Source organism: Manis pentadactyla, chromosome 14 (assembly GCF_030020395.1).
Source record: "Manis pentadactyla isolate mManPen7 chromosome 14, mManPen7.hap1, whole genome shotgun sequence".
NCBI lineage: Eukaryota > Metazoa > Chordata > Mammalia > Pholidota > Manidae > Manis > Manis pentadactyla.
In genome coordinates, this window is record NC_080032.1 from 19786078 (window position 1) to 19809332 (window position 23255).

Sequence of the window (23255 nt, forward strand, 5' to 3'; positions counted from 1 at the left end):
CACTCTGTGCTAGCACTAGGGGTGCAGCAGTGACCTAGCAGGGCCGTGGATGTGGGTGGCAGAGGTGAGCAGGTGGTCCAGGAAGGCCTCCACACAAAGGTGACATTCGTGCCCATGAAGGGGCTGCCCAAGCTGAGGGGCCCCAAGTTTGGCACAAGCTTGGCACATCGAGAAGGGGCAAGATGTTTGCTGCAAGGTCCGCCCTTCCCCCAATCATCTGTGTAGAGATGGGACCTGGAACCATGGCTAGTTTCCAGCCATTTACTGCCCCAGCCAGTGACAGTCAGCTTCCCAAATCAGGCAGCAACTTGGGAGGAGGTTTCCTTTCTGGAGCTGTGAGTTTTCTAGCTGGCCCTCCCTGGTCTGGCTTGGGGCTAACAAGCAGGGCTTCCAAGACTGCATCCCCTACAAGTGTGCTTAGAACTCCAGAGACAGAGTAGAAGCCCTTTGTAGCTCAGCCTGCCAAACCCTTCAGATGATACTCCCCTGCCCACCCCAGGGGCCTTTCCAGCCTAATCCCTCCTCACCACCCCACCCACAAGAGTTCACTATTCCCCAGATGACAGGCAGGACTCTGTGTCTTTGCATATGCTGTTCCCTCTGCTTAGAATGCCTTGCTCTGTCACTTTTTTTTTCACCTGGCAGTGCCTTTGCAGCCTTCAAGGTCCAGCTCAATGACACCCCTTCCAGGAAGCCTTCCCTTTCTTTCCCTGCCCCTCCCCAGGTAGCAGTAATTGCTCCATCCTGTGCTCTCCTTGACATGTTATAATTTATTTCTTTATGTCTCTTGTCCTCACTGGACTGCTGTCTCTACCAGCATGAAGACTGTGTTGGCCCACCCATCTCTGTCACTGTCAGTTCATCCCTGGGCCCCTGGGCCCCTGTGCCAAGCAGTGTCTGGCCCTGGCCAGGCCCTCAGTCTGAGGCTGGGAGATACATGAGCAAAGCAAATGAGAATTAGAGAAATCGGGGCTAAGTACACAGTCACAAGCTCACAACTCAATATGTCCCCAAATCCTAACGTGCAGAAAGAGAACCTGTCCATATCGACAGCTGTTGACAGGCCCAAATGCACGGGTCTGCAAATGTTTGTGTAAGGGACCTTCCCTGTCCTCCACAGGGCCGCAGAGGAGTGCAGGCTCAGCACTTGTGCCCTGCATTGGAGAGAAGCCCCCTTCAATAAATTGAGCTCCAAAGACGGCGTTATTGTCTCAGCCCAAAAGAAAGACTCAGCCTGGAACATTTCTGTGCAATTGGCTATCTGCGTATCAGCTGCAGGCCAAGGCCAGAAAGGGGCAGATATACTAATAATAGTAATAAAGACAGTAGTTTATTTGCATACCTCTTCCCACTGATTCCCCGCAGCCCTATCAGATGGGCATGAAGAGCCCCATTTTATGGATGAGAGAACTGAGATCAAGTATTGATGTGACTTATGACAACTACTGTTTATTAAGGACTTCCTGTGTGTCCTGGGTGTTGGACTCCCTTTTAAAAGGCCCCCCTGGAGGAACATTGCCCTCCCGGGGCCTGGAGGGGGCCACCAGCTCTGAGCTAACCAACTGTGTGGAAGGCAAGTGCTACCAGACCCTACCCACCCTCAAGGATAGGTCACCAGGGAAGAGAATATCCAGCACGTGTGGTGCCACACGAACACCAGAGCATGTGGCTGGGTGGGAAGCAGGTTTCCTAGAGGGCAGGAGCGGCCACGCCTGCCTTGGAGGGATGTGACACATGACCCGTGACGCAGCCCGTAGGAAGGGTCTGCGCAAGCCTGACCAAACGTCAAACCTCCAAGCCAGCCGCGCCCATGGGTCATAAAAAGGCACCAAAAAGATGGCTGAGAGTTTGGGAGCCAAGTGTCTGAAATTAATTGCCAGTCGTGTTGTTACAGCACTCTGTGTGAAGAAATACATGATAATCCTCTGAAAACAAAAGAATGTTCTCTCGAGAGCACAGCAAGGTATGAGACGGGGACTGGCCTCAGAGGGGCTGTGAACACCCAGAAATGTTGTCATCCTGTGTGTGTGTGTACCTACCACTCTGGCAAGAAGGTCTATTATTGGCTTCAGATTTTCTGCAAGGTCCTGGTCCCGAGAAGGTTAGCTTTGTAACAGCAAACCCTGGGTCATATTGCTTCCTAGCTGAGTGTCCCAGGACAAGCCCTTGTGCCCTCTGGGCTTCCGTTTCCCATCTGACCAATGAGGATGACAAAGGCATCCATCACCTTACAGAATTTTGTAAAGGTGACGAGAAGAATAGCAAAGCAGCATAAGTTGCCTTTTCTTCCTCACCTGTGTAATAACACTTAGGATGTAGATGCCGTTAATCTGCCCATTGTGCAGATGAAGGGACGGAAGTGCACAGAGATGAAACAACTTGCCAGGGGTCACACAGGTAGGAAATGGTGGGAGCAAGCCTTGAACATGGGCAGTCTGGCTAACATACCCCCACACTCGGGGTGGCCGTTCCCAAGTAGGCTGGACACTGGGGCGGAGGCAGAGGTCGATGAGTGAGCACAGAACAGGTGCTCTGGAAATGTCAGTCCCTCTCCCCACTCCACCCATTGTCTGATCTCTTTGGGAAAACAGGAGGTGCCTGCCGCTGCTCTGAATGCTCCGAATAGGGCTGCTGGCCTCCTGCCCTCCTGGCTGGACCCTTTTTCCCTGCTCTGCCCCTTCCCTGTGGCGAAAAATACCCAGCTCATTTGTGTCGAAGTTCGCATTGTTCAGAGCTTCCAGGGCCCTGGCAGACTCTGAGGGCAGGTGGGATCCATGCCCAGTTCCCTCCCCCGGCGCTGCTCTCTGCCAGGAAGGCACTCAGGTCTCAGGTGGAGGCCCCAAGCCCCATTTGCCCGGCCTGAGCACCAAGGCCACAACAAAGGGCTCCCGTGGAATGTGGGCCTCAGACTGAAAGGCAGGCATCTTAACCATTCAGTAGGGCTCAGTGGGAAGATTGCTGGTGACACCAGGACCTTCGAGCCGCCCTCGGGGACAGTGGGAAGTGGCCAGAGCAGAGCTTTGGCCCCGGCCAAAGCCTTCATTATTGGTTACCCCGAATGCGAGTTACCCCGAGTTTGCTCTTGCCCCAGAGCTCAGCTTCCTCAGCAGGCCAACCGCCAATCTGGGGGAGACTGGAAGCAGAATGCTGGTGGGCTGAGACCTTCTCAGCCCCTGTGGCCAGCCTCTCTCACCCCACAACGTGAACAGCTCCACGAGCAGTTTAAGCTAGATAATACTAATTATTATTACTGTAACAACCTTCATTTGTTAATCCTTCCTGTGTACCAGGTACTATCTACGGGCTGCCATAGGTATTGATCCTGCAGAATCAGAATCCTAGGAGGCAGGTACTCTCACTGTCTTAGGTTTCACAGATGAGAAAACTGGGACACAGACAGAGGGTAGATAACTTGCTCGAGGGTACCCGCTACTAATGGCCGAATCTGGAGTCAGACCTGAGTTTCAGCCATCCTGCTGGGCCAAGCCTTTGTCCCAATGGGTGCGTGCCACTGCCCCTTCTGTTTTACCCCAGCATGTGCCCTGATACCCATTCTGTGACCTCAGGCAAATCACTCAGCCACTGCTTTGTCAACTGTACAATGGGACAAGGGTGCCTACTTCAAGGAAATTGGGGATGAAAGGCAACGATGCCTAGAAACTCGTGGTGCACAGTGAGCCTGCAGCAAACGTTACGGCTCCCTCCCCATCAAGGCACTAATTCTTCTTCCTTCTCTGGGCTGCCCAGAGCCTCCCTGTCATCTCTGTATTCCAGTCAAACCAGACAGAGGATGCTCTCTGGGCAGGGGAGTAAGACAGAAAAGACCCTGGTTTTTACAAGGCTGGACAGTAACGAGAGAGAGAGAATATGCCCAGCGCGTGGGCAGTGCTCAGGATGGTGTGTGCGCCCGCTGCTCTAAATGCCACCTGGTCTCCTGTGAGTTGAGCATGTAGCCCTGTGCCCGGCGCGTGGTGAGTGTGTTTCTGCACACAGGGAGGGGAAGGAGGATTCCTCCCTGGTAAAAACATTCGTCATGTGGTGCCTTCCGGTGCAGTTGTGGGAAACAAACATGCTCAGTGCCTGGTCTGGGCTCACTGCTTACCTAGGCTCCTTATCAGCTGTCCAGAGAATCTTGTTGTAGACCCCAGCCCTGTCCACCCCCAGTGGAAGCTTTCTTTTTATCCCTTGTCCCTGTCAATACAGGGCATTATATTTTCTCTTAAAAGTTGATGCTTGCGAAATACCTGTCAAAGTGAACACCAAAGTGCAAGTCTTTGAAAGTCATTTGAAAAGCTGCCCTGAGTAGGTAAAGAGCTTGACACCAGACAGAGGTGCTTTCGAAAGGCAGTAGCAAGCCAGCCTGGCCATTTTCTGCAAAGCCGCCCCTCCCCTGTCCTACCCCTGCCTCCCTCCCCAGCCCAGAATCCGCTTTGTCACCTCCAGCGGCCGTTCCCAGTTGGCAAAGTGATGTTCGGTGAGGGAGGGCGAAAAGAGAGCACAGGGAAGAATGGAGAGTCGGCCACTGGCTGTGTCCTTTTCTTCCTGAGCGTGTTACAAACCAGCAGGGCCATGGCATCGAGAAGCTTTCAGGGCCTCGGCAGGCCGTGGTTCCTGCGCGTGCCACCGAGAGAACATAATGGCCCCAAAGCAGTCCGCCCGCAAAACCCTCTGTTTTAGAGCGCCCACAGCCAGGGAGGCCTGGGCAAACAGGCTTTTATTTGGCCGGGAGCACAGCTCTGCTTCCCGGCGTTGTCTTACTCCAGCTGGGAGGGCTGATGGGCTGCGGTTAGCAGTGGCACCTTTCCCCTCCAGAGTTGGGAGTGCAGACATGACCGGCATGGCAAGTGGCTGGCAGCGGCAAGTCCCCCGCCTGCCCGAGCCAGGCCAGGCTGGGCTGGGAGCTGCTGTCTTCAGGGGCAGATGGGTGCCTGTCCCCATCACCCACTGGCCTCTGGCACACAGCTGCACCCCCCTGGAGTCCTGGTGCTGTCAGCCGGGCCCCAGCCCCCTTGCCTTCAGGTTTCAGCCCCAGTGTCAGCGATTCAGCTTTCCCAACACCCTGTGTCTTCTCCATCCCCCCTTCACACCCCACCTTGCCTTCCTGCTGCTCTGGATTCATGTACATGGTCGTTTCATATCTCTCCCCCCCGTGAGGCTTCACCCTCCAGGGCACATGGCCCTCTCACATCCCCCACCTTGGCCCTACCTCTAGCACAGAGTTGCTGCTCCCCAACTATTTTGGAGGGTGAAACAATGTGAAAAAATAAAAATCTAATTCTCAGAGTGGCCCATTCTGATTGAGCATCTAATATGTATGAGGCAGTGGGCGAGTGTCAGCCCCAGTTCACCCTGTCGCCCCACAGGTAGGGACACCAGGGGTCAGTAAAGCTGGACAGCGTGACCCAGGCCCCACAGTTAGCTAGCCTGCAGCCAGCGCTGGGGCCTGCTTGGCCTGAAGCCAGATATTTCTAACCTTGAGACTTGAAACACCACCCATCTGAAAAGAGGCAACTGTGTGACTTCTTACTAAAGATCAAGTCAGGTGGAAGAGAAAGGAAAAAGGAAGAGCTTTGTCAAGAACCCACTATGTGCAGGGAGAATGCCAAGTGGTACTCAGTCTCATTTTAGCCTCGCAGCTCCCTGGAGAGAGTGCTATTCCCATTTTTCTGAGGTGCAAACTGAGACTCAGAGAGGTCTAATGATTTGCCTAAGGTCACACAGCTTTGCACCTACAGAACAGATCATATGATTTCACTATTCCCTAAAACTCCAGTAGTTCCTAAATCCCCAAATGCCCCCGTTTATTTGATCTGGGCTCGCAGTCCACATAGGGCAGTGGTTGCCACCTACAGACCACAACCAGTACCTGCCTGCAACCTGTTTTAAATGAAGTCTTTTTGGCATACAGCCATGCCCACTGGCACACAGTTCGTGCGGTATCTATGGTTATGTTCTTGTGCTGCAAGAGAAGAGTTAAGTAGCTGCAGCAGAGACGCTGCAAAACCTAAATAAACTATTTGCCATCTCACCGCTTAGACAAAAAGTTTACAGCCCTTAGGGCTTGTGAAGTGGCTGCCCTTATTTTATCGAAAAACCGTGGTTGCTGATCCCTCCCATGATGACCCCTCTTGTCTCAGAGAGCATATAATTCTTAGAGGCATCCTAGCCACATCCTCACCCTGCTTAAGAGCTCCAGCTTTCCCTGGAAAGGAGGCCCCTTTGCTATGCTTCTCATTTACTCCATTCATTCATTTGCTCAGTCTTTCTCAACACTGAGGACAAAGCAGTGAACAACAGAGAAGGTTATCATCTGGCTCTCCTGCGCTCCTGGAGCTGACATTTGAGTGGGAGAGACTGGTGATAAAACAGGAAAAGTAAATAACAACAAAGTTCTGATAACAGCACGCCCTACAGGAGAAATTAGAAAGGATAACATACTCCTTGGGGGTGAAATGGGAAAGTGAGATTTCCTATATGGTGATTGGAAAGAGCCTTTCTAAGGAGTCGATGTTTTTGTATGGTGTGAAGCCAGCCAGCCAGAGATCTGGGGGGACAGCGTTCCAAGCAGAGAGAGCCACGGTGCAAAGGCCCTGGGGAAGAAGCATGTTCCTAGCAGGCCACTGCGGCTAGAGAACAGTTCTATGGTGGAGAGTGGTAGGAAACAAAAGGCTGTTAGGGCTCCCTGGTGGGGCCTTGGTGGGCGTGGCGGGGAGCCAGGCCTTTGTTCAAGATACAGCAAGAAGTCCCTCAGATTTAGAGAGGGGAGATTTACAGGCCTTGTCCTCGCTGCCCTGTGGGGCATGCATCGTAGAGGGGCAAGAGTGGAGGTGAGAGTCCCGCTGTAGTTGTCCCAGTAAGCAAGGACTGTGACCTGGGCGGGGACAGAGACCCCATGAGGAGAAGCAGTTGGATTGAGCCTGTGTAGTAAATGTGGAACAGGAGGGAAATTAAGGCCCGTGTAGAGATTTCTGCTGGGAGCCACTCAAAGGATGGCGGTGCTTCATGGTGATGAGCCCCAGGAGGCTGGGGAGAGCAAGTCAGGGGGTGGGGCGGGTCGGTCTGGACACATTGGTTTGAGGCGCCTATTAAGACTCCCCTTGCAATGTCAAGCAGATAGAGCTATGAGTTTGGAGCTCAGGGGCAAAGTCTGGGCTGAGATATAAATTTGGAAGTCATCAGCATACAGATGATATTTAAAGCCTGCAACAGTTCACCAACCACCACCAACCCCCTTCCATAACTTAACCATTCATACGACGGCACATTGTCAAAAGATTGGGGACCAGGAGAGCCCATTATCCCCACACCAGCCCCTGCAAATATGCCTCCTTGATCTTGGCCATGAAAACATAATCATCGGGCTTTAAAAATCATAGCCAGGAAAGTTCGAGCAAGTATGTGAAGTCACAGAATTTATTATTCAAAATACCCCATTGCTGTGGATCTTTACAGTTCCCTGGAGATGGAACGTTCTCATAAGCTCCCTGGCCTCATTTTTATTCCTCCATTTGGGTGCCTCTTATTCCTTCTTTAAGGCCTCTCTGTGGTAGCCCTTCCTCCAGAGGTGTGGAAGGCCCCAGCAGGAGGCAGGTGATGGGGACTGTCCAGATTGCCATAAAGTGTCCTGACAGGAGAGGCCACCCAGGGCTGGGGGGACTGACCACAGGACACGTTCTAGCCCTACCCACTCGGAAGTGGATTGCCTTCTCTGCCCTAGGTGGTGGGCTGTGTTCTTCCGCCTGCTCCCAGCCATGCTGGTGGGTGGCATCAAAAGACAGGTTGAATGTAAGAACTTGTTCGTTATGATTCAGAAGATTGGAGACTGTTGAGAATTAGGCTTGGGGTTGATTAATGATTGTGCATTGAGTCCCCTATACAGGATTTTATTGTTGTTAACAACCATTTGATCAATAAATATGAGAGATGCCCTCTCAAAAAAAAAAAAAGACAGGTTGAAATTGGCAGGGAAACCCACTTTTTCTCACACCCCCAGCTGCCCCAGTTGGTGGAGGCAGAATCCGAGAAGGAAAATCAAGAAGGAGAAATTGTTTTGGTCAAGGCAGCTCCTCCGTGGCAGCTGCTGTCAAGGGTGCAAATGGCTGGCAGTGGGGAGGGAGCCACGTTCAGAGAGCCCACCATGCCTCCCTACAGAGGTGCCCAGAGGCTCGGGGAGCCAGAGTGGGCTGGAGCAGGTGTCCTCCAGTCTCCCCTCCTCCTCTTCCCTGCAGCCCCGGGCCCCGAGCTTCTTTGAGTGGTGTTTTGGAAATATTTCCAAGCTGCTTCAGCAATAGCCTGCACACTCTCTTTTCCTTCCCCCGGGAGTGGCTGTCCGTGTGGGGAAGGTACTTGCTCCCAATCCAGCTAAATTGTTATTGACTTGTGTTCTCTGCGTTCCGCAAACATTTCACTCAGCCGTCGCCAGCGAGGCCAGGAATCCCTGCTAGGGCTAACGGGGAAACCAGCTGTGCCGGGCCATTTCTCCTGCTCTTCCTCATCGATCATGGAATTAAACTGACAGAAGGAGAATTTCAGAGCGACTTGGGAGGGGAAGGGGCTGGGCCCAGATTGGACGAGAGTTCGGGGACCTGGGGACCAGAGTGCCAGAAAGAGAGCCTGGAGCAGGGTGGGCTTCCCTTCAGAGTTGTGACTGGCAGCAGGGGGTGGCTGGTTTAGTTTCTGAACTGTAGGCTGGCCCAGGCTGGAGAAACCCAAGGAAAACACACAGACAAGTTTTATATTACTGCTTCATGACCACAAGTGAAACTAGGGGGGTTTTGTAGACAGAGGGAAGAGAGAGAAATGAGAGGCCACACTGGTAAGCTATCAGCTGAGATCGGCCACAGACCTTTATTTTGCCCATGAAATATGAAAGAATATTTTCTGAATTAACTGCCACAGTTTTGCTCTCAGAAGATTTAACCTGAAAATCAAGATTCTGACCTCTCAAAAAATCAGGTCTGACCCCCGGGGTCCTGGTTTCCCATAGGGCGGCTAGGCCCAAGTTTCACTAGCTTTCCTTTTGCCACAGTCTACAGCCCTCCCTATAGTCAGCCACTAGTACCCCTGCTCCATCATTTTCCTGCCTGGCCCCTTCAGGCCAAGGGATCTGGTGCAGACCTCATTCCCCCCTGGCCCACCGAGGAGATGTTACCAATTCCTCCCTTTCAACCATTACTCCCAACCTGGGGCCTGTGCCAAGAGGAAAGGGGCAGGTAGCCAGTGTCAGCCCAGCCACTAGAAATGGAAAGATCCCTCCAGGCCCAAGCAAGGAAGTGGGAGAAGCTTAACAGCCCTCTCCCTTTCCTTCTTTGTTCCTCTGCAAACCAGTCACCTTCACCTGGACTCCCCACTTCCCCTCAGCCTGCACAGGCCTCTCCGGCATCTAACTAATGCAAGCACATGCAGGACCAAGCCCAAAAGCCCTTGGTTTAGCCTGGCCCCACGGCCCTACCATGGGCTAAATCCACGATAATCTAGGCCGGGACGCCTTTGCCAACCCCTGTGAATGGGGAGCCGCCTGAAACTGTGCAGAGCAAGGTTGGCCCACTAGGCAGCACTGTGTCTCTTACTGCCTAGAGAGCTGGGGTCCTCGGCACCATGTGGTTGGCAACAGCGATGATCCGGGCATCTCAATAGCCAGGGCCTACCCTGGGCCATTCACATCAGCACCTCTAGGGATAGAGTCCAGGCTTCAGTGGTTTTCTAGATTATTCTGTCGGGCAGTTGGTTGGGCTGAAAACCACTGGCCTCTGGAGAAAATTGCTGATGCAGTCAGGTGGGTGCTGCCCTGGGGCCTGGATCTGCTGCACACCTTTCCTGCTGAGAGCTCCCTAAGGGGCTCTGTGCTGGGACAGGAAGGCCTGCCAGGGAGGAGCGTCTGTGGTCACATGAATTCCCTCAAAGCTAGAGCACGGCTTCCATATCTGGCAAATGGGACAACAGTATCGTCCAGCTCCTAGGGTTTCTGCACGTCCACATCCAGCCTGCTGCCCAGAGCTGGCCGGTACCTGTGGAGTTGTCCTCCTCAGCCCTCAGCATTGATTCTGCCTGCTGGGTTCCAAGACAACTGGGTGGCTGGTGGCTCAGTATGTCCATGGCTGTATCCCCAAGCACCAAGCCTGGTGCAAAGTATATGCTATGAATGATGGGGGCAGTCTGGGACAGGAGAGCAGGCCCTGTACCTGTTTAACACTTAGGGGCACTGAGGTGTGGAGTTAAGCAACTCTGTTAAGACCCTGAGAGGGCAGAGGCAGGTCTGGGGCCCAGTCTCCTGCCTGCTGACTCTGAACAAGGGCTCACATCACATCTAGTTCTTAGCAGGACCATCCATGTCCTTAAACAGCCTCCTTGTACAGATAAAGAGCCACTGATTTGGTCTTATGGACCAGGCTGACCCCCAATCTGCAAAGGGCCCTTTATTCCATGAACTTCTGGTGTATGCCTGCTGTAAACAGAGCCGTGGATGCAGACTTATCAGGGTGTCTGAGGGCAAGGGAGCTGTAAGATCCAGAGGTGGGGGGACCCAGGCAGAGGCATCAAGAGTGGGCAGCCCTTGGGGTGCCAGCCCCCCAAAGTCCCCACACCCTAATAGTCCCAAAAGTGGGATTTGCACATTATATACATCCCCCTGCATGGCCCAGGACAGTAGGCCACCGAGTCAAGGGGGCCAGGACATCTGTCCGCCAACTCCCCGTTGGCTCACCTCACTGGTGGAGGGTTCTTCTTGGCGGGACTTGAATCCCAACACTTCGAGCCTGCCCCCACGCCAGGGCCTTGCGTGTTCCGGGGCTGCCTGCTAATTCTGTGGCTGCTGCAGATTTCCAGGGCTGATATTGGTGTCCCCATTTGAAAGAGAAGGGAAGTGACCTGCCTGCCTGCCTTCAGTAACAGTGTCTGCTAATGACAAAGCACTAGCCACTATTGAGTGCTTGCTGTATGCCAGATACTGCTGTGAAGGCCTTAAGTATGTTTACTCTCCTAACGCTTCTAAGCTCCCTCAGCGCCAGGTACCATTCAGAACCGCTGGGACAGCACAGAGAGGAAAGGCTCTTGGCCCAGGTCACCCAGCCAGGAGCAGCGGCTTTGGTCCTGGAAGCCTGGCTCAGAACCCAGCCTCCTGGCTGACACCTGCCTGTTCCCAGGCTCCTTGCAGAATTCCCTTTTCCCTGGGCCAGCCGCGCTCTTCTCCCCCGCTTGCCTTTCCTTAACGTTCTGCCTCCGGAACAAAACCATGAAGCGCTTTCCCTTGTCCTCCTGACAGCCCCCCCCCGCCCACCCGCCCGCACCTTTCTCTCTGCCCGCCTCTGCCTTCCACGCAGGGCGCCAGCGCCAGCCAGGGATGGGAGAGAGAGACGCAGGCTGGCATTCTGTCAAGGAATTAATTGAAAAATAAAATCATTAGATGGGAACTCCAGAAATGCAAAATGGTGGTTGGCGGGGGAGGGTAGGCGGGCAGGACTTGGGGGTTGTTGGGGGACGGCTGAGTTTTTTGTCGAGTTAATTTCTTGGGTATTGATGTTTGGTGACATTCACTTGTTGTTTATCTTCGGGTACAGCTGTAATACTGGAAGAAAATGCACAGCTTGTTTCGTTTATTTATTTTACACCTTTCTCTGGTTCTGCATTATGTTTGTTTGGTGAAAACCCACTGAGGCTTTTGATGTCAGGGAAGTGGGATTTCAGCAGCTGTTCCTGCAAGCAGGTGCTCCACGTCAGGCAGGGCAGGCAGGAGGGTGCCCGGCAGTGTTTGGTGGGAACTGGGACCTGACGCGTCCTCTGGGGGAGACATGGGGGACCCGACCTGAGTCAGATATGCCAGGCCCACAAGAGCAGTAACAGCTCACGAGGCCTGAGCCCTTAGGTGTGCCGGTTCCACTCATGAACTCACTGACTCTCACAGCCACCCGAGAGGTGGGTCCTATTTTCAACCGCAGAGTACAGATGAGGAGGCCATGGCCCAGAAACCTGAAGTGATTTGCCCAAGGTCACTGAGACATTAGTGGCAGGGCTGCAACTTCACATTATCTGACTCTCAAGGCCGTGGAGCCAGACCGTCGCTGACTGCTTTCCCTGCCCCTCATCCCACAGCCGTCAGTAGATCCCCTGTGCCTCAGTTGCCAGCCTGGGCCGGGCAGGGGGTCGGACCTCCTTTGGCCTTAAAGAACCAAACCATTTCATTCACTTACCTAACGACTCTTGATCGCCTACTCTGTACCCACCTTCCTCTGCCAGTCCCACCCTGTTGGCACTCAGTGGCCAAATGGCAAAGGAACATGTTAGCGCCTCAGATGTGAGCAATAGCAGCAAGTGGCCTTGACCTCAGCACCAGCAACGGGGTCCCAACCAGGGGCCAGGCATTGCTCTTTTCCATACCTTAGTCCCCACCCCAACCCTGTGAGGTAGGTGTTAGTTGTGCCCCCATTTTACAGATGAGGAAACTGAGGTATACAGAGAGGCTAGTCAGTGGTGGCGATGTGGTGTCAGCATGTCATTCCTGAGCATGGTTAGAAGTGCTGAGGACAAGCGGGGGTTTCTATGAGAGGCTTTCACAGGACAGCACCCCTCGCTGCTCCAGATGGTCAGGGCCCGCGGGTCAGCGGAAGGTGGCCACAGAGAAGGAAGGGGTGGGGGAATTGCCCTGCTCCCCCCATTTTATACATGACAGATTGAATCTCAGACGGGGTATGTGCCCTGGCCAAGGTCACATAGCTTGGGAAATGCCAGTGCCGCATGCACACGATCCTAGCCAGACTTGGTAACCACAAGAGGCGCCTTGTCCCTGGCTCTTCTGTGACCTTGGCCCCTCAGGAGAGGCCACGTGGCACAACACAGAGCGGCTGTAGGTTGTAGATTGGACAAGCTGGAGCCCTGGGCTGCCGTGTGTTCGCTGTGGGGCGTTGGGTCACGGGCCTCTCTGCATCTCCGTCTTCTCACCTGTGAAACAGGGGTGATGACGCCTGCCTCCTGGAGGGGCTTATGAAATGCAGGTGAGATACTGCTTGTGAAGTGCCCCATCCTGTGTGTTTTTCCTCTTCTGGCTGCACCCCCTTCCCTCAGGGCCTCAGTTTCTCCAGCCAGATGACATCCTAGGTGCCTCCCAGCTCTACCACTCTGTTCTACTGCTATCCCAGCAACAGCAGTTTTATTGTTTCAAAATCACTACCTTGATGCCCTAGGACTCGTTCATTCATTTAGTCCTTCATACATTCATTCTTTCACTCAGCATATGTTTACAGAGCACCTACCCTGCTGGGCCCTGGAGCACAGCACCCAACCAGACAGGCCCAGCCCCACACAGAGCCCACAGTCTGGCAGGGCTGGGGCCACTGCAGTCCTGGGGATGTTCAGATGGCCAGCCCTCAAAGAGCTGGCCAGGTGTTCAGTTCCCTGGGCTGTGCTTCTCTACAAGGTCTTCCAGGTGAGCTGATACCCACGATGCCCAGTGCTGGGCGCTGGACCACCAGGAGTTTAAGCCGAGGCCACTGCGTACGGTGTGCTCGGGCTAGCTGGTGACAGCTGGACACAGCCTAGAGGTTTCCTGCCCTTTTGTATTCCAGACCATAGCTGTGCTGACACTCCCTTCCTAAAAATAAGAACATGTTAAGGCTGAGTACAGGAGTGGGAATTCACCGGATGCAGTGGGGCTGGCTGAGTGAGAGATGCAGAGGACCACAGTGACCTGCCACGTCAGGCACCTCTGGGACTCCTGTCAGACTGGCAGTAGCTGCCTGTTCCCAGAGGCAGGGCAAAGGCTCGCAGAGGTGCAACTATTGGCCCGAGGTCCCACCTCTGGTGCCATGGGTTCTTATTCTGTGGCCTCGGGGACAGTTGGCTCTTTCGGGGACAGTTGGCTCTTTAAACAATTGCTTAATGACCACAGGGGAGTCTTTGGCACTGGGGTGATTCAGAGGAAGGTGGGCCCTCTACAAGAGGCACAGTTTAGGGCTGGCACTCCAGCAAAGGCATGGAAGAAGAACTGGCTCTCGAGTCTTTAAAGCAGTGAAGCCCAGCTCCTGGGCAGAGAGTGAGCATAGCTGGTACCCATGGAGCTGAGCTGAGGTTGAGAGCTGTCTCAGAGGGTGGGAGCAGCCATAAAACCATCTGTACAACTGCCTGCCAGTGGGTAGACTAGCAAAGCAAGATGGGAGGACCCGAACTTGGAGTCAGTTGGGTTCTGACCATGTTTACATTGTCACCTCCTCCAGTAAGCTGCCCTGATTGCTCACCACTGGAGCAGGTGCCTCCCTCTCATAGTGCTAATTACGCCCTAGGGAGCATTGTTGTCTGGCTCCTTTTCCATCTGTGCTGGACCAGGAACTCCCTAGATGGGGCTGGGCCTGTCTCATGGTCACTACCGTGCCTGGCTCAGAACAGGGGCTCCCCAGTCTGTTGTGTAAGGGGTTGAAAACATGGACAAAGGTTGAAGACCACTTTTGGCCTTGTCTCCACTTCTGTTTGTCCTTCAACAGCCTAAGCTTTTCAGCCTCATGTCTCCCTGTCATGCATTCATTTAGCCACTCAGCAAATGTTTTTTGAGTATCTACTGTGTGCTCAGCACAGTTCTAGGCATTGGGAACAGAGCCATGACAAAACACAAGTGGAAAAACTCTGCCCTCCTAGAGCTGACATTCCAGGAAGGGAGACAGAAACTAAACAGCAAAATACAGATGGCTGAGTGCTGTGGAGAAAGAGGAATGGGGAGGGGACTGAGGGAATTGGGATTCTAAACAAGACAGTTGGGGAGACCCCATTGAAAAGGGGAGTCCTGGTGCGGGGGAGTATTCCAGGCAGCAGGAACAGCAGGTGCAAAGGCTCTGCGGTAAGCGTGGTGGGCGCCAGGAACCAGGTGGCTGGAGCAGAGTGGGGGGTGACCAAAGGTTCAGAGAGGTAACGGGCCTGCTTGTGTGGCTTTCATGCCATCGTAGAAGCTTTAGCTTTGCCCAAGGTGTGATGCATATCAAAGGAGAGTTTAGACAATGGATCAGCATATTCTGATGTGGGTTTTAACAGAGTCCTCTGGCTGCCATTCTAGACCAGCCTCTGGGCCGGAGGGCAGAGGGGGCTTTTGCCATCCTACAGGCCATAGATGATGGCAACTTGGAGCAGAGGGGCCACCACAGAGGTGGGTGTGGGGGAGGGGGGAGTTGCTTGAAGACGAGAGCCATTTTAGAGACTGAGCCACATAATGGGCAGGCATAAAGCCTGCTGCCAACTTGCCAGTGTCTGAGTTGTGATCAGGCTGTGGTAAAGAACAAAAAACTCCATGGAGGTGAAGACCACCACGGTGCCACCACTGTGGCTACTGCTGGCCACCACTGGCCCTCCTGGACCCCAGGCCAGCCCTGACCTAGGAGAGCAGGACCACATCCCAGGAGCTAGCGCTTCCCCTGCACTGTTAGCTGGGAGGGGGCATCAGTGACAGGCCCACGGGCCCTATTCTGCTGCCCTCCTATTTCCCGGCTCCTATTACCTGCCCACAGATTGAATTTCCAGAGGCCATTGTGTACCTCCAGAGTCTGGTGATTATTATAAGGAAACCAAGAGTGTCGAGGGGGAAGCCAGGGAAGGAGGCGTTTGTCTGAGCCTTGGGCTGCTACCGCACCCCCAGCCCCTCCTGCCCCCTTCTCCCTTTTCATGATTAACAATGATGGATACAGCCGCTGGGCCTTGAGACTCCCTGGGCAGGCAGGCGGCGGGGGCGGCCTCCTCCACCTTCCTCAGCCTCCACCCTGCCCCCCTTACTGCTCCATCACTCATCCTGCCTTTGGCAGATATTAATGAGCACCCACTGGGTGCCGGGCAGTGTGCCGAGGCAGGGGCACGGCACTGAACAGGCAGTTCCTGGTAAGAAGTGCCACGGAGCTGATGGGGGTGAAGAATGGGGGTCCCGTTTTGGACAGTGGTCCTCCTGGGGAGGAGACACAGGCACTGGGGCTTGGACCTGGGGATCTGGGTCCTGTGGGTGTGGAGGTGGCGAGGGGGGTGCACACTAGACAAGCCCAGAGAGAGGACTTGGATCTCCCTCTCCATGCAGTGCCAAGCCTGGGAGCTTGGAGACCCTGGAGCAGTAGCACCTGTTCTAGAAGGGTCTCTCGGGCTACTGTGCAGAGAGGAGGCCAGGCTGGAACAGGCAGTGATGGGGGCGGCGCAGGGCGTCAGTGAGAAAGTGGAAGCGCTAGGATCAGGCAGGTAGCCATGGAGGTGAGAAGGGCCAGTGTGCAGGTCACTTTCGGAGGAACGGGATGAGGAAATAGGCTCAAAGAGGCCAGGTCACCTGCCAGTACCACCCAGGAAAGACCCAGGGTTCTTCACCTGGGTCAGGTGCTGGGCTGTGCTCTGGATGAGGGAGAAGCGCCCTCAGGAGCTCCTAGCCCAGAAGGGAAACCGAGGCAAAAGGTCACGGGGGCAGTCTCTTTGCCCTGGAAGCCTTCACCATTGTTTGAGCAGGAAGGGGGCGCTGTCTGCAGCTGCCTCCGTGCAAGTGAGGCTGTGTCTGTGAGTGAGACTGACCAGTGATGAATGGTTAGACTAGTGGAGGGACTGACAGAGCAGGCCGGCCCTGAGCCCCACCACCCCCAACGTCAAGAGGGTCAAGGGGACCAGTGCACGTTTCCTGCCACCCTTTGTCTCCCTGACATTCTCTGGCCAGCACTGGAGATTTTCATGGGAAGTGGGAAGACCGTGGGCTTTGGCGTGGTTTGGGCATGAGTCCTGCCTTTGCCACTTCCTCGCTGAGTGATCTTAGACTTACCTGTGGCTCGGTTCCTTCACCTGTAAGAGGCAGTAATAACTGCCTGTGGGGTGTCGAGAGGAAAAGAACCATAGAACATACTGTGTACTCAGTAAAGCGTTTGGGGCCCAGAGGACATGTAGTTTGCAGAGCCCACAATGCCCTTTCTACAGTCATATTGTGCATCTGCATCCCCTTCCCCTGTCCTCACAGAGAACTCCTCTGCATTCTTCAAAGCCCAAGTCAAATAACCCCTCCCTTCTGAAGCCACCTCTAATTGTTCTTCCCTCCACCCCTCGTCTGGAATCCCTGAGCACCTATTCACAGTATTTACTGAGCACTTACTGTGTGCCAGCCATGGACTCTACCATTAAGAGTCTGCGACTTCCCAGGAAACAGAAGCAGCTTCTACTTGTTTCCCCAGCCATTTCCCTCACCCGACTCATCCTCTCAGAAGGTTTCCAGCTCTGCCCACGCCAGGCAGCGATCCATTAACCTCTGCGGCTGGGAGGCAGCCTTCCTCCCGCCCCCACCCCTTTCTAACTGGAGCTCTTTCCAGTCGGAAGACTGGGGGGTTGGGGCAGGGCTGCCAGCTGAGCAGCAGAGGCAGCTGAAGCAGGGCTGCCTGTGTTGCCCCCCTCCTCGCATGCCTTCCCCCCTCTTCCGCCCTGCCGCCTTCTCTGTCACTCCTCCTGATTCTCCCCCACTCTTCCCATCTTTCTCCCCTGCTCTCTCCCGCCGCACCCCTACCCACCGCCCACCCTGCCCTGCCCGTCCCTGTGCTCGCCCGCCCTCTCCACGCCGTCTTTCCTCCTGCCCCCCAACCCTCTCCGCTGTTCTTTTCTCCTCTCTTGCCATCTGGGCTCCCACAGAGCCCCTGAAGAAAAAGCGGTCTGTGGTGTTGGACGGGATCCTGGAGCAGCTGGAAGACGGTGAGGACGACAGTGAGGAGCGAACCCTTCAGCTGTGAGCTGGCACCGAGAGGGTATGTGCTCCAGGACCCAGGGCTGGACAGCCGCTCTGGCTTCTGCGCACCCCACCATGCTGAGGGGGTCGGGGGGGGGGGGTGGCAGTGCGCTGTGGGGTGGGGCCGGGGCGGCAGGCAGCCCCCAACCTCCGCTGGCCCGAGGTCGGAGGTGGCGATGGCCTCAGTCCACTGCCAGGTGCTGAGTGCGTGAGACAGGCTCCAGAAGCTTCCATTCGTGCTCTCCTCTCCAGGGCTGCTGAGCTGGAGTTCCCACGTGTGTCTGTCCAGGGGCCTGCCCACAGCTTGGGACTTGCCTTCTGTCCCACCCTGTCCTCGTCCCTTGGGACCGTGAGCCCTGGTTTAGTCACCGGGCCATGCTCTGGCCCTGTTGTCCAAGGGCTGTAGGCTCTGCGCTGCCCGTTACGCTGGTCACCAGTCACTGGTCTCACTGGTGGAGCTCAGCTGCATAGCTACTGGTGGACGCCCTCTGCTCCCGGGCCGGGGGCCCTGCGAAATGCAGCCAGGTCCCCAGCCCTGGCAAGCAGTGTCCCGAGGCTTATCTCAGGCTTGGGCCCTGAGTACAACCTGGGATGGTCTGAGCCCAGCACGTGCCAAGAGGCGGGATGGTGGAGACGAAAGAGCTACAGCCCTTCTGACCTGGGTCTGAATCCCAGCTTGGCCATTCCCATCCTCCATACGACCTCTGACTGGCGAGGTCCCCTCTGACCCTCAGCATCTCTTTCCATGAAATAGAAGTGATACTGCACTGACCTCAGAGATGGTGCTTGAACTCAATCAGTCAATCCAAGTAAAGCCCAGAGAAAATGTGCATCAGTACTTTTGTTTACTTCTTAATCTGGGGCCACAGGACAGGGCCCCAAGTGAGCATCCAGGGACCTTCCAACTTTGTGCATAAAACTTAGTCTGTGCGTTTTTGTGGGAGGAGGTTCCAGTCTTCATCGAACTGTCAGAGTGGCCTGGAATCCAAGCACGGCTCCTGCTCCCCGTTACCTAAGCACACCCCCACTCTGTGGGGCAAGGATTGCTGACCAACCCTAGCTCATCCCCAAGATGTGACAGAAGCAAAAGACAAAAACCTAGAGTAGCTTGTATACCAGCTCCTACTGTGGGGTGTTGCACAGACAGCAGGTGACCCCAGTATCTGGGTGGGGGCTGTGCGGTCAGTGTTAAACCTTCCCCAGCCAGGCCCCCAGATTGCTGGGGGTCTCGGGCATGACAGGGCAGGGCTCCTACCCTATACTTCCCAGCTGCTCATCCTGCTCAGGGGCCTGTGGGTCTCTCCAGTTGAATATGTAGTTTGTACTCACATTTCCACACCGCCAGAGCTGGGAGGGTGGTCCATGGTCACCAAAATCGAGATCATCAGACTATGGGCCTGGCACAGAAGGCGGCATCACTGGCACCATCCTAAGTGACCCAGTGACTGTACCAGAACGTCTCCAAAGCAGATATGCCACCTCCCTCAGCCTGGTGTTATTTGGGCTCTGTGTTCAGACCAGCCTGGGTTATGGGGAATGTTCCACCGCTCACCAGCTCTGTGAGCATGGGCCGGTGGCTTCACCTCCCGAGTCCCCAGTCTCTCACCCTTAACAATGGGGTGATGCTCATGGCGCCTTGCGCAAGGTGCTGGGAAGCCCAGAGAGCTTTGGGCACGTGTAGGCTGTGAGCCTCTCTGACCAGGAACTGGGGTCACTACCCTTCGTGCTTGACTGCCTTCCCTGGGTCCAGAGGAAAAGCCAAGCTTGCCACAGCCCAAACCCAAAGGGAGCTAGGACAGCAGGGGAACAAGGGTTGTGATGCTGATGTCTGGGAGAGTAAGAGGACAGAAGGCTACCAGCCGCACAAGGCCTAGGGAGCAAGGAAGCCAGGGGACCATGTCCGCTTCCCTCCTTCCTGCCCCGCCTGGCCTGTGTGCCCAGCCCAGGGACCCGCTGTGTAGACAGGGGGCAGACCTTTAAGCGAATAGGAGCAGTCAATTTCACCCTCCCTGGAGATCTTGGGGAGCCCTGTCACCCCACCTTCATGCATGCCTGACCCTTGCTGATGCCCACGGTAGATGCCAACCTCACCTCCTCCCCTCACCCAGGAGCACTGCATTCTCCACATGCAGCCAGAGGGATCTGGCTGGATCTGTGGACGGGATCGTGGAATCATGGTCCAGAACTTTACAGGGCCCCGCACACTTAAAGTCACACCGCTCCTCCGACAGACGGCCTCCTCCTCAGCCCCTGCCCCTCGCCCCTCACTTCCTGTGCTCTGGCCTTCCCAGTGCACCCCACCCCAGGGCCCTTGCACTTGCTCTTCCCTCTGCCTGGGACCTTCTTTTTCTGTTTCTTCTTTGGGGTCTTAGCTTAAATTCCCATTTCCTCACTCAGAGAAACAGTCCCTGACCTCTTAAGTGAATGTAGCCACACTCAGCTCCTCCCCAACGCCCAGAGCCTCCCCCCACTCTGCCGTGTCCCTGCCTTAGACATCCTTGTTCCTGTTCCTTCAGTCATAGCACTAGTGCAGGTGACAGCCTGGGGTTTGAACGGATGTCTCTGTCATCCTGAGACCTTTCCTGACCCCTTTGGAAAAAGCTGCTACTGTAAACAGTTTAAACTCCTACTAAAGTTGTCACAAGTTTCACTATTGTAATCATCACCATCATTATTCCAGAAAAACTATAGCTAGGTAACAATATAGTAAAGCTCAGTAAGTATGCCTGGCCCCGAGTATCCACCCCTTTGGGACAGAGGGGCTGTGTGGAAGCAGTTTAGGAGAAATGCAGCCACACCGTGAATGCCCGGGGAACTGGGGCAATTCTGGGCCTTTGAGCCAAGGCAGCCGGGAGACGGTTGCTGCATCACCAGGGAGCTGGGGCACAGGGGAGCTTCTGTTGAGGCTTCAGCTGAGTTACAAGTGATGATAGAACTCAGTCATCCCAATCCACTGGGAGATGTAGGAGAGCGATCCCAGGAATAAACTGCAGGGAGGAGCTCTGCCCAGGGTCTTGTTGAGCCTCGCGATGCCCATGCAGGATGGGGCAGGCTCACGCATGTCTCATGGGGACGGTGGCCCCGATGGTCAGAGAGCTGAGAAGAGGGCTGTACGGCTGCTGGACGTGGGCAGGCTGTGTCCAGAGTCAGCAGCTGGAGCTCTGCCCTGCCAAGCACCCCTTGGCCACCCCCAGCCTGCTCTGACTCGGCCTGACCCCTGCAGGTCACATTTGCCAGGCTGCCCTGCCAGCCAGCTTGCAGTTGGGTTTCGCCAGGGGTGGGCACCAGCAGGCCTCTGGGAACAGGCAGACAAGAGAGGCCAAGGGCCTTCCTCCCCCACCTTCTGTCCTACACTGCATCTCCACTGAGGGCCCAGCCCTGGACTGTGGTAACACCACTGCCTCCCTGAAGCCCTCCAGGTGGGGATGTTGTTGCCATCTGGGCTCTTCCAGCTCCTTTGTTACTAGCTCTCTGCCTGAATGCCCCTCTGGGAAACTGGCCGAGGAGTACAGAAAGGATCCAGGGAGCTGGGGATGGCAGGAGGGAGGCCTGGTGGTGACCCCATGGAGGGACACAGGAAAGCAGAGTAGGGAGGGTGTGAGTTTGGTTGGTGTGTGCACACAGGGCTCCAGAATGCTGAGCAGATGGAGACCCGGATGGGTCATTGCAGAAGCTTGGTGGTCTGGGGGGGTGAGCCAGAGGGTGAGGCCCCCAAAGAGTCCTGAAGGGTGTTAGAAATGTGGGGCATCCCCCAGCCGCTTTGCACTTAGAGCAGGAGCTGGCTTGGAGGGTCCGAAGATCAGAGTGAGCCCAAGTTCCCGCAGAAGCACCTTGATCCTGGGGGAGCACCAGGCAGCTAGTGGCCTCTCAGAAAGTAGCAGGCACATGGGCAACCGGCAGAGGGAGCAGAAAGGGCACAGGCCAGAGGCCCAGGCTGGCAGAGCGAGTTCTCAAAGCTGATCACAATCCTCGCCCATTCATTCATTTATTCATTCACTCATCAAATATTTAGTAGGCGCCCCTGTGTGCAAGGCACAGTGTCAGGTGCCAGGGATACAAGGACAAAAGTACTGGGTCTGTCTCCTGGATGGAAGATCCGCACGTCGGCAGAGGACAGCCTCCAGCAGCCTTTGCCCACGGATTTTCCTCCTTTGCATTTGCTGCCATCTTCAGCTTTTTGTCTTTTGTGGCCGGCCCCACTCTCCGCGTTGTCTGTGCTCTGCAGCATCTAGGATTAGTGCAAGCCGAGCATGCAGGCTTTGGTGAACAGAGCCGAGTTTGGTTTCAACATCTAATTCAATTTGTTCTGCCGAGATTGAAATATGAAATGGTTGCCAGTCAAACGTTCAAAGGACAGCGAAGAGAGAGTGAGCGCCTTCTGAAATTTAAATTTTAATGAAAATGACTTTAACCCTTTGTGCATCTTGCAGAACTAGAACACATTCTCCCATTCTACAAAAAGCCTCTCGGGTTCTCTCCTCCCCACTGCTCTTTTGCCCAGCTTCACTAATAATATGTAATCATTTTCTTCAGCAGTATTAATAATAGAAGATTAATAGAATACTTAATAATAATTTCCCCCACATTGCCTGAGCTGTTGAAATAGGCACCTTCCCATAGATGGCTTTTCCAAGCCCTATGCTGGACAAGCCCAGGCCCCTGTTAGGCGCTCTGGTGATTCCCAGGCACTGGGCACCTGTCACACCTGTAAATGGCTGTGTTTCAGTTTCCTGCCTGACCACCCTCTCTGGATCTCATGTCTCAGCCAAGTATGGCTGTGGATGGCACCAGGCATTGCCCTCACATTCTTGGGCACCAGAGTGGAGAGGGGGCTGCTGGGGTGGCCCTGAGACTCCACTGAGGACAGCTGGCTCCCAGGGGCTGAGCCCTTGGCCTCGTCCCCGGGCTCCGCTAGAACTGCGGAGCCCAAGGGGAGGTTTGAACCAAAAACCCCTTGGTCCTTGGTGCGTGCATGCAACAGATGTTTGTGGAGCCTGCTGCCTGCCAGGCTGGGCACTGAGTGCTGGGAGCTCAGGAGTGCACAGAACAGAGGACACTCCCCAGTCCTGAGAAGCTGACCGTTTCTCTAGTGCCACTGAGGCTGCTTTCTGTATGAAGTGTCCCAGGGGTCAAGGGGGATTCACGTGCTCAGGGAAGAAGAAGGAAGTGCGGACAGTGGAGCCCTCTGTGCAGGCTCAGGCATGGCTGTTCCAGGGCCCAGGGAGGGGAGCAGAATGGTCTCCTACTACTGCTGAGTTGAATAAGAATCAGTGGCAGAGGGGCATACCTGAGTATGGAGGCTGGGGCAGTAACCTCGGGAGGTGGTGACTTGGACCTGCAGAGGGGAACAGTGTCCAGGTCCTAGTCATGCTGAAGGTGGACACCACGGACATGCTAGATGTTTGGCTGAGGGGTGTGCACGGCCGGGTTGACACCGTGGTTTGGAGCCTAAGCATGAGGAAGAAAGAAGTTAGCGTGTGCTGCATTAGGCTGGAGATGACCCTTAGCCATCAGGCAGAGGTGAAGAACTTCCTGAAGAAGCTTGTGTGTCAAGTTCACA

General features: G+C 55.0%; 1 protein-coding gene across 4 annotated transcripts in view; it reads left to right on the forward strand.

The window, feature by feature from the left end:
• Positions 1-23255, forward strand: part of RBM19 (RNA binding motif protein 19) — a 129581-nt gene that overhangs the window by 96846 nt on the left and 9480 nt on the right. The window contains exons 24-25 of one of the 4 annotated variants that reach the window (XM_036929301.2): positions 17602-17714; positions 17948-18525. The exons of 2 other annotated variants lie outside the window; for them this stretch is intronic. In XM_036929301.2, the coding sequence (XP_036785196.2) occupies positions 17602-17699 (98 nt within the window). In that variant the 3' untranslated portion in view covers positions 17700-17714; positions 17948-18525. Of the gene's footprint in view, positions 1-17601; positions 17715-17947; positions 18526-23255 lie in introns of those variants that run through there. One more of the 4 variants, XM_036929302.2, reaches the window with a different exon arrangement.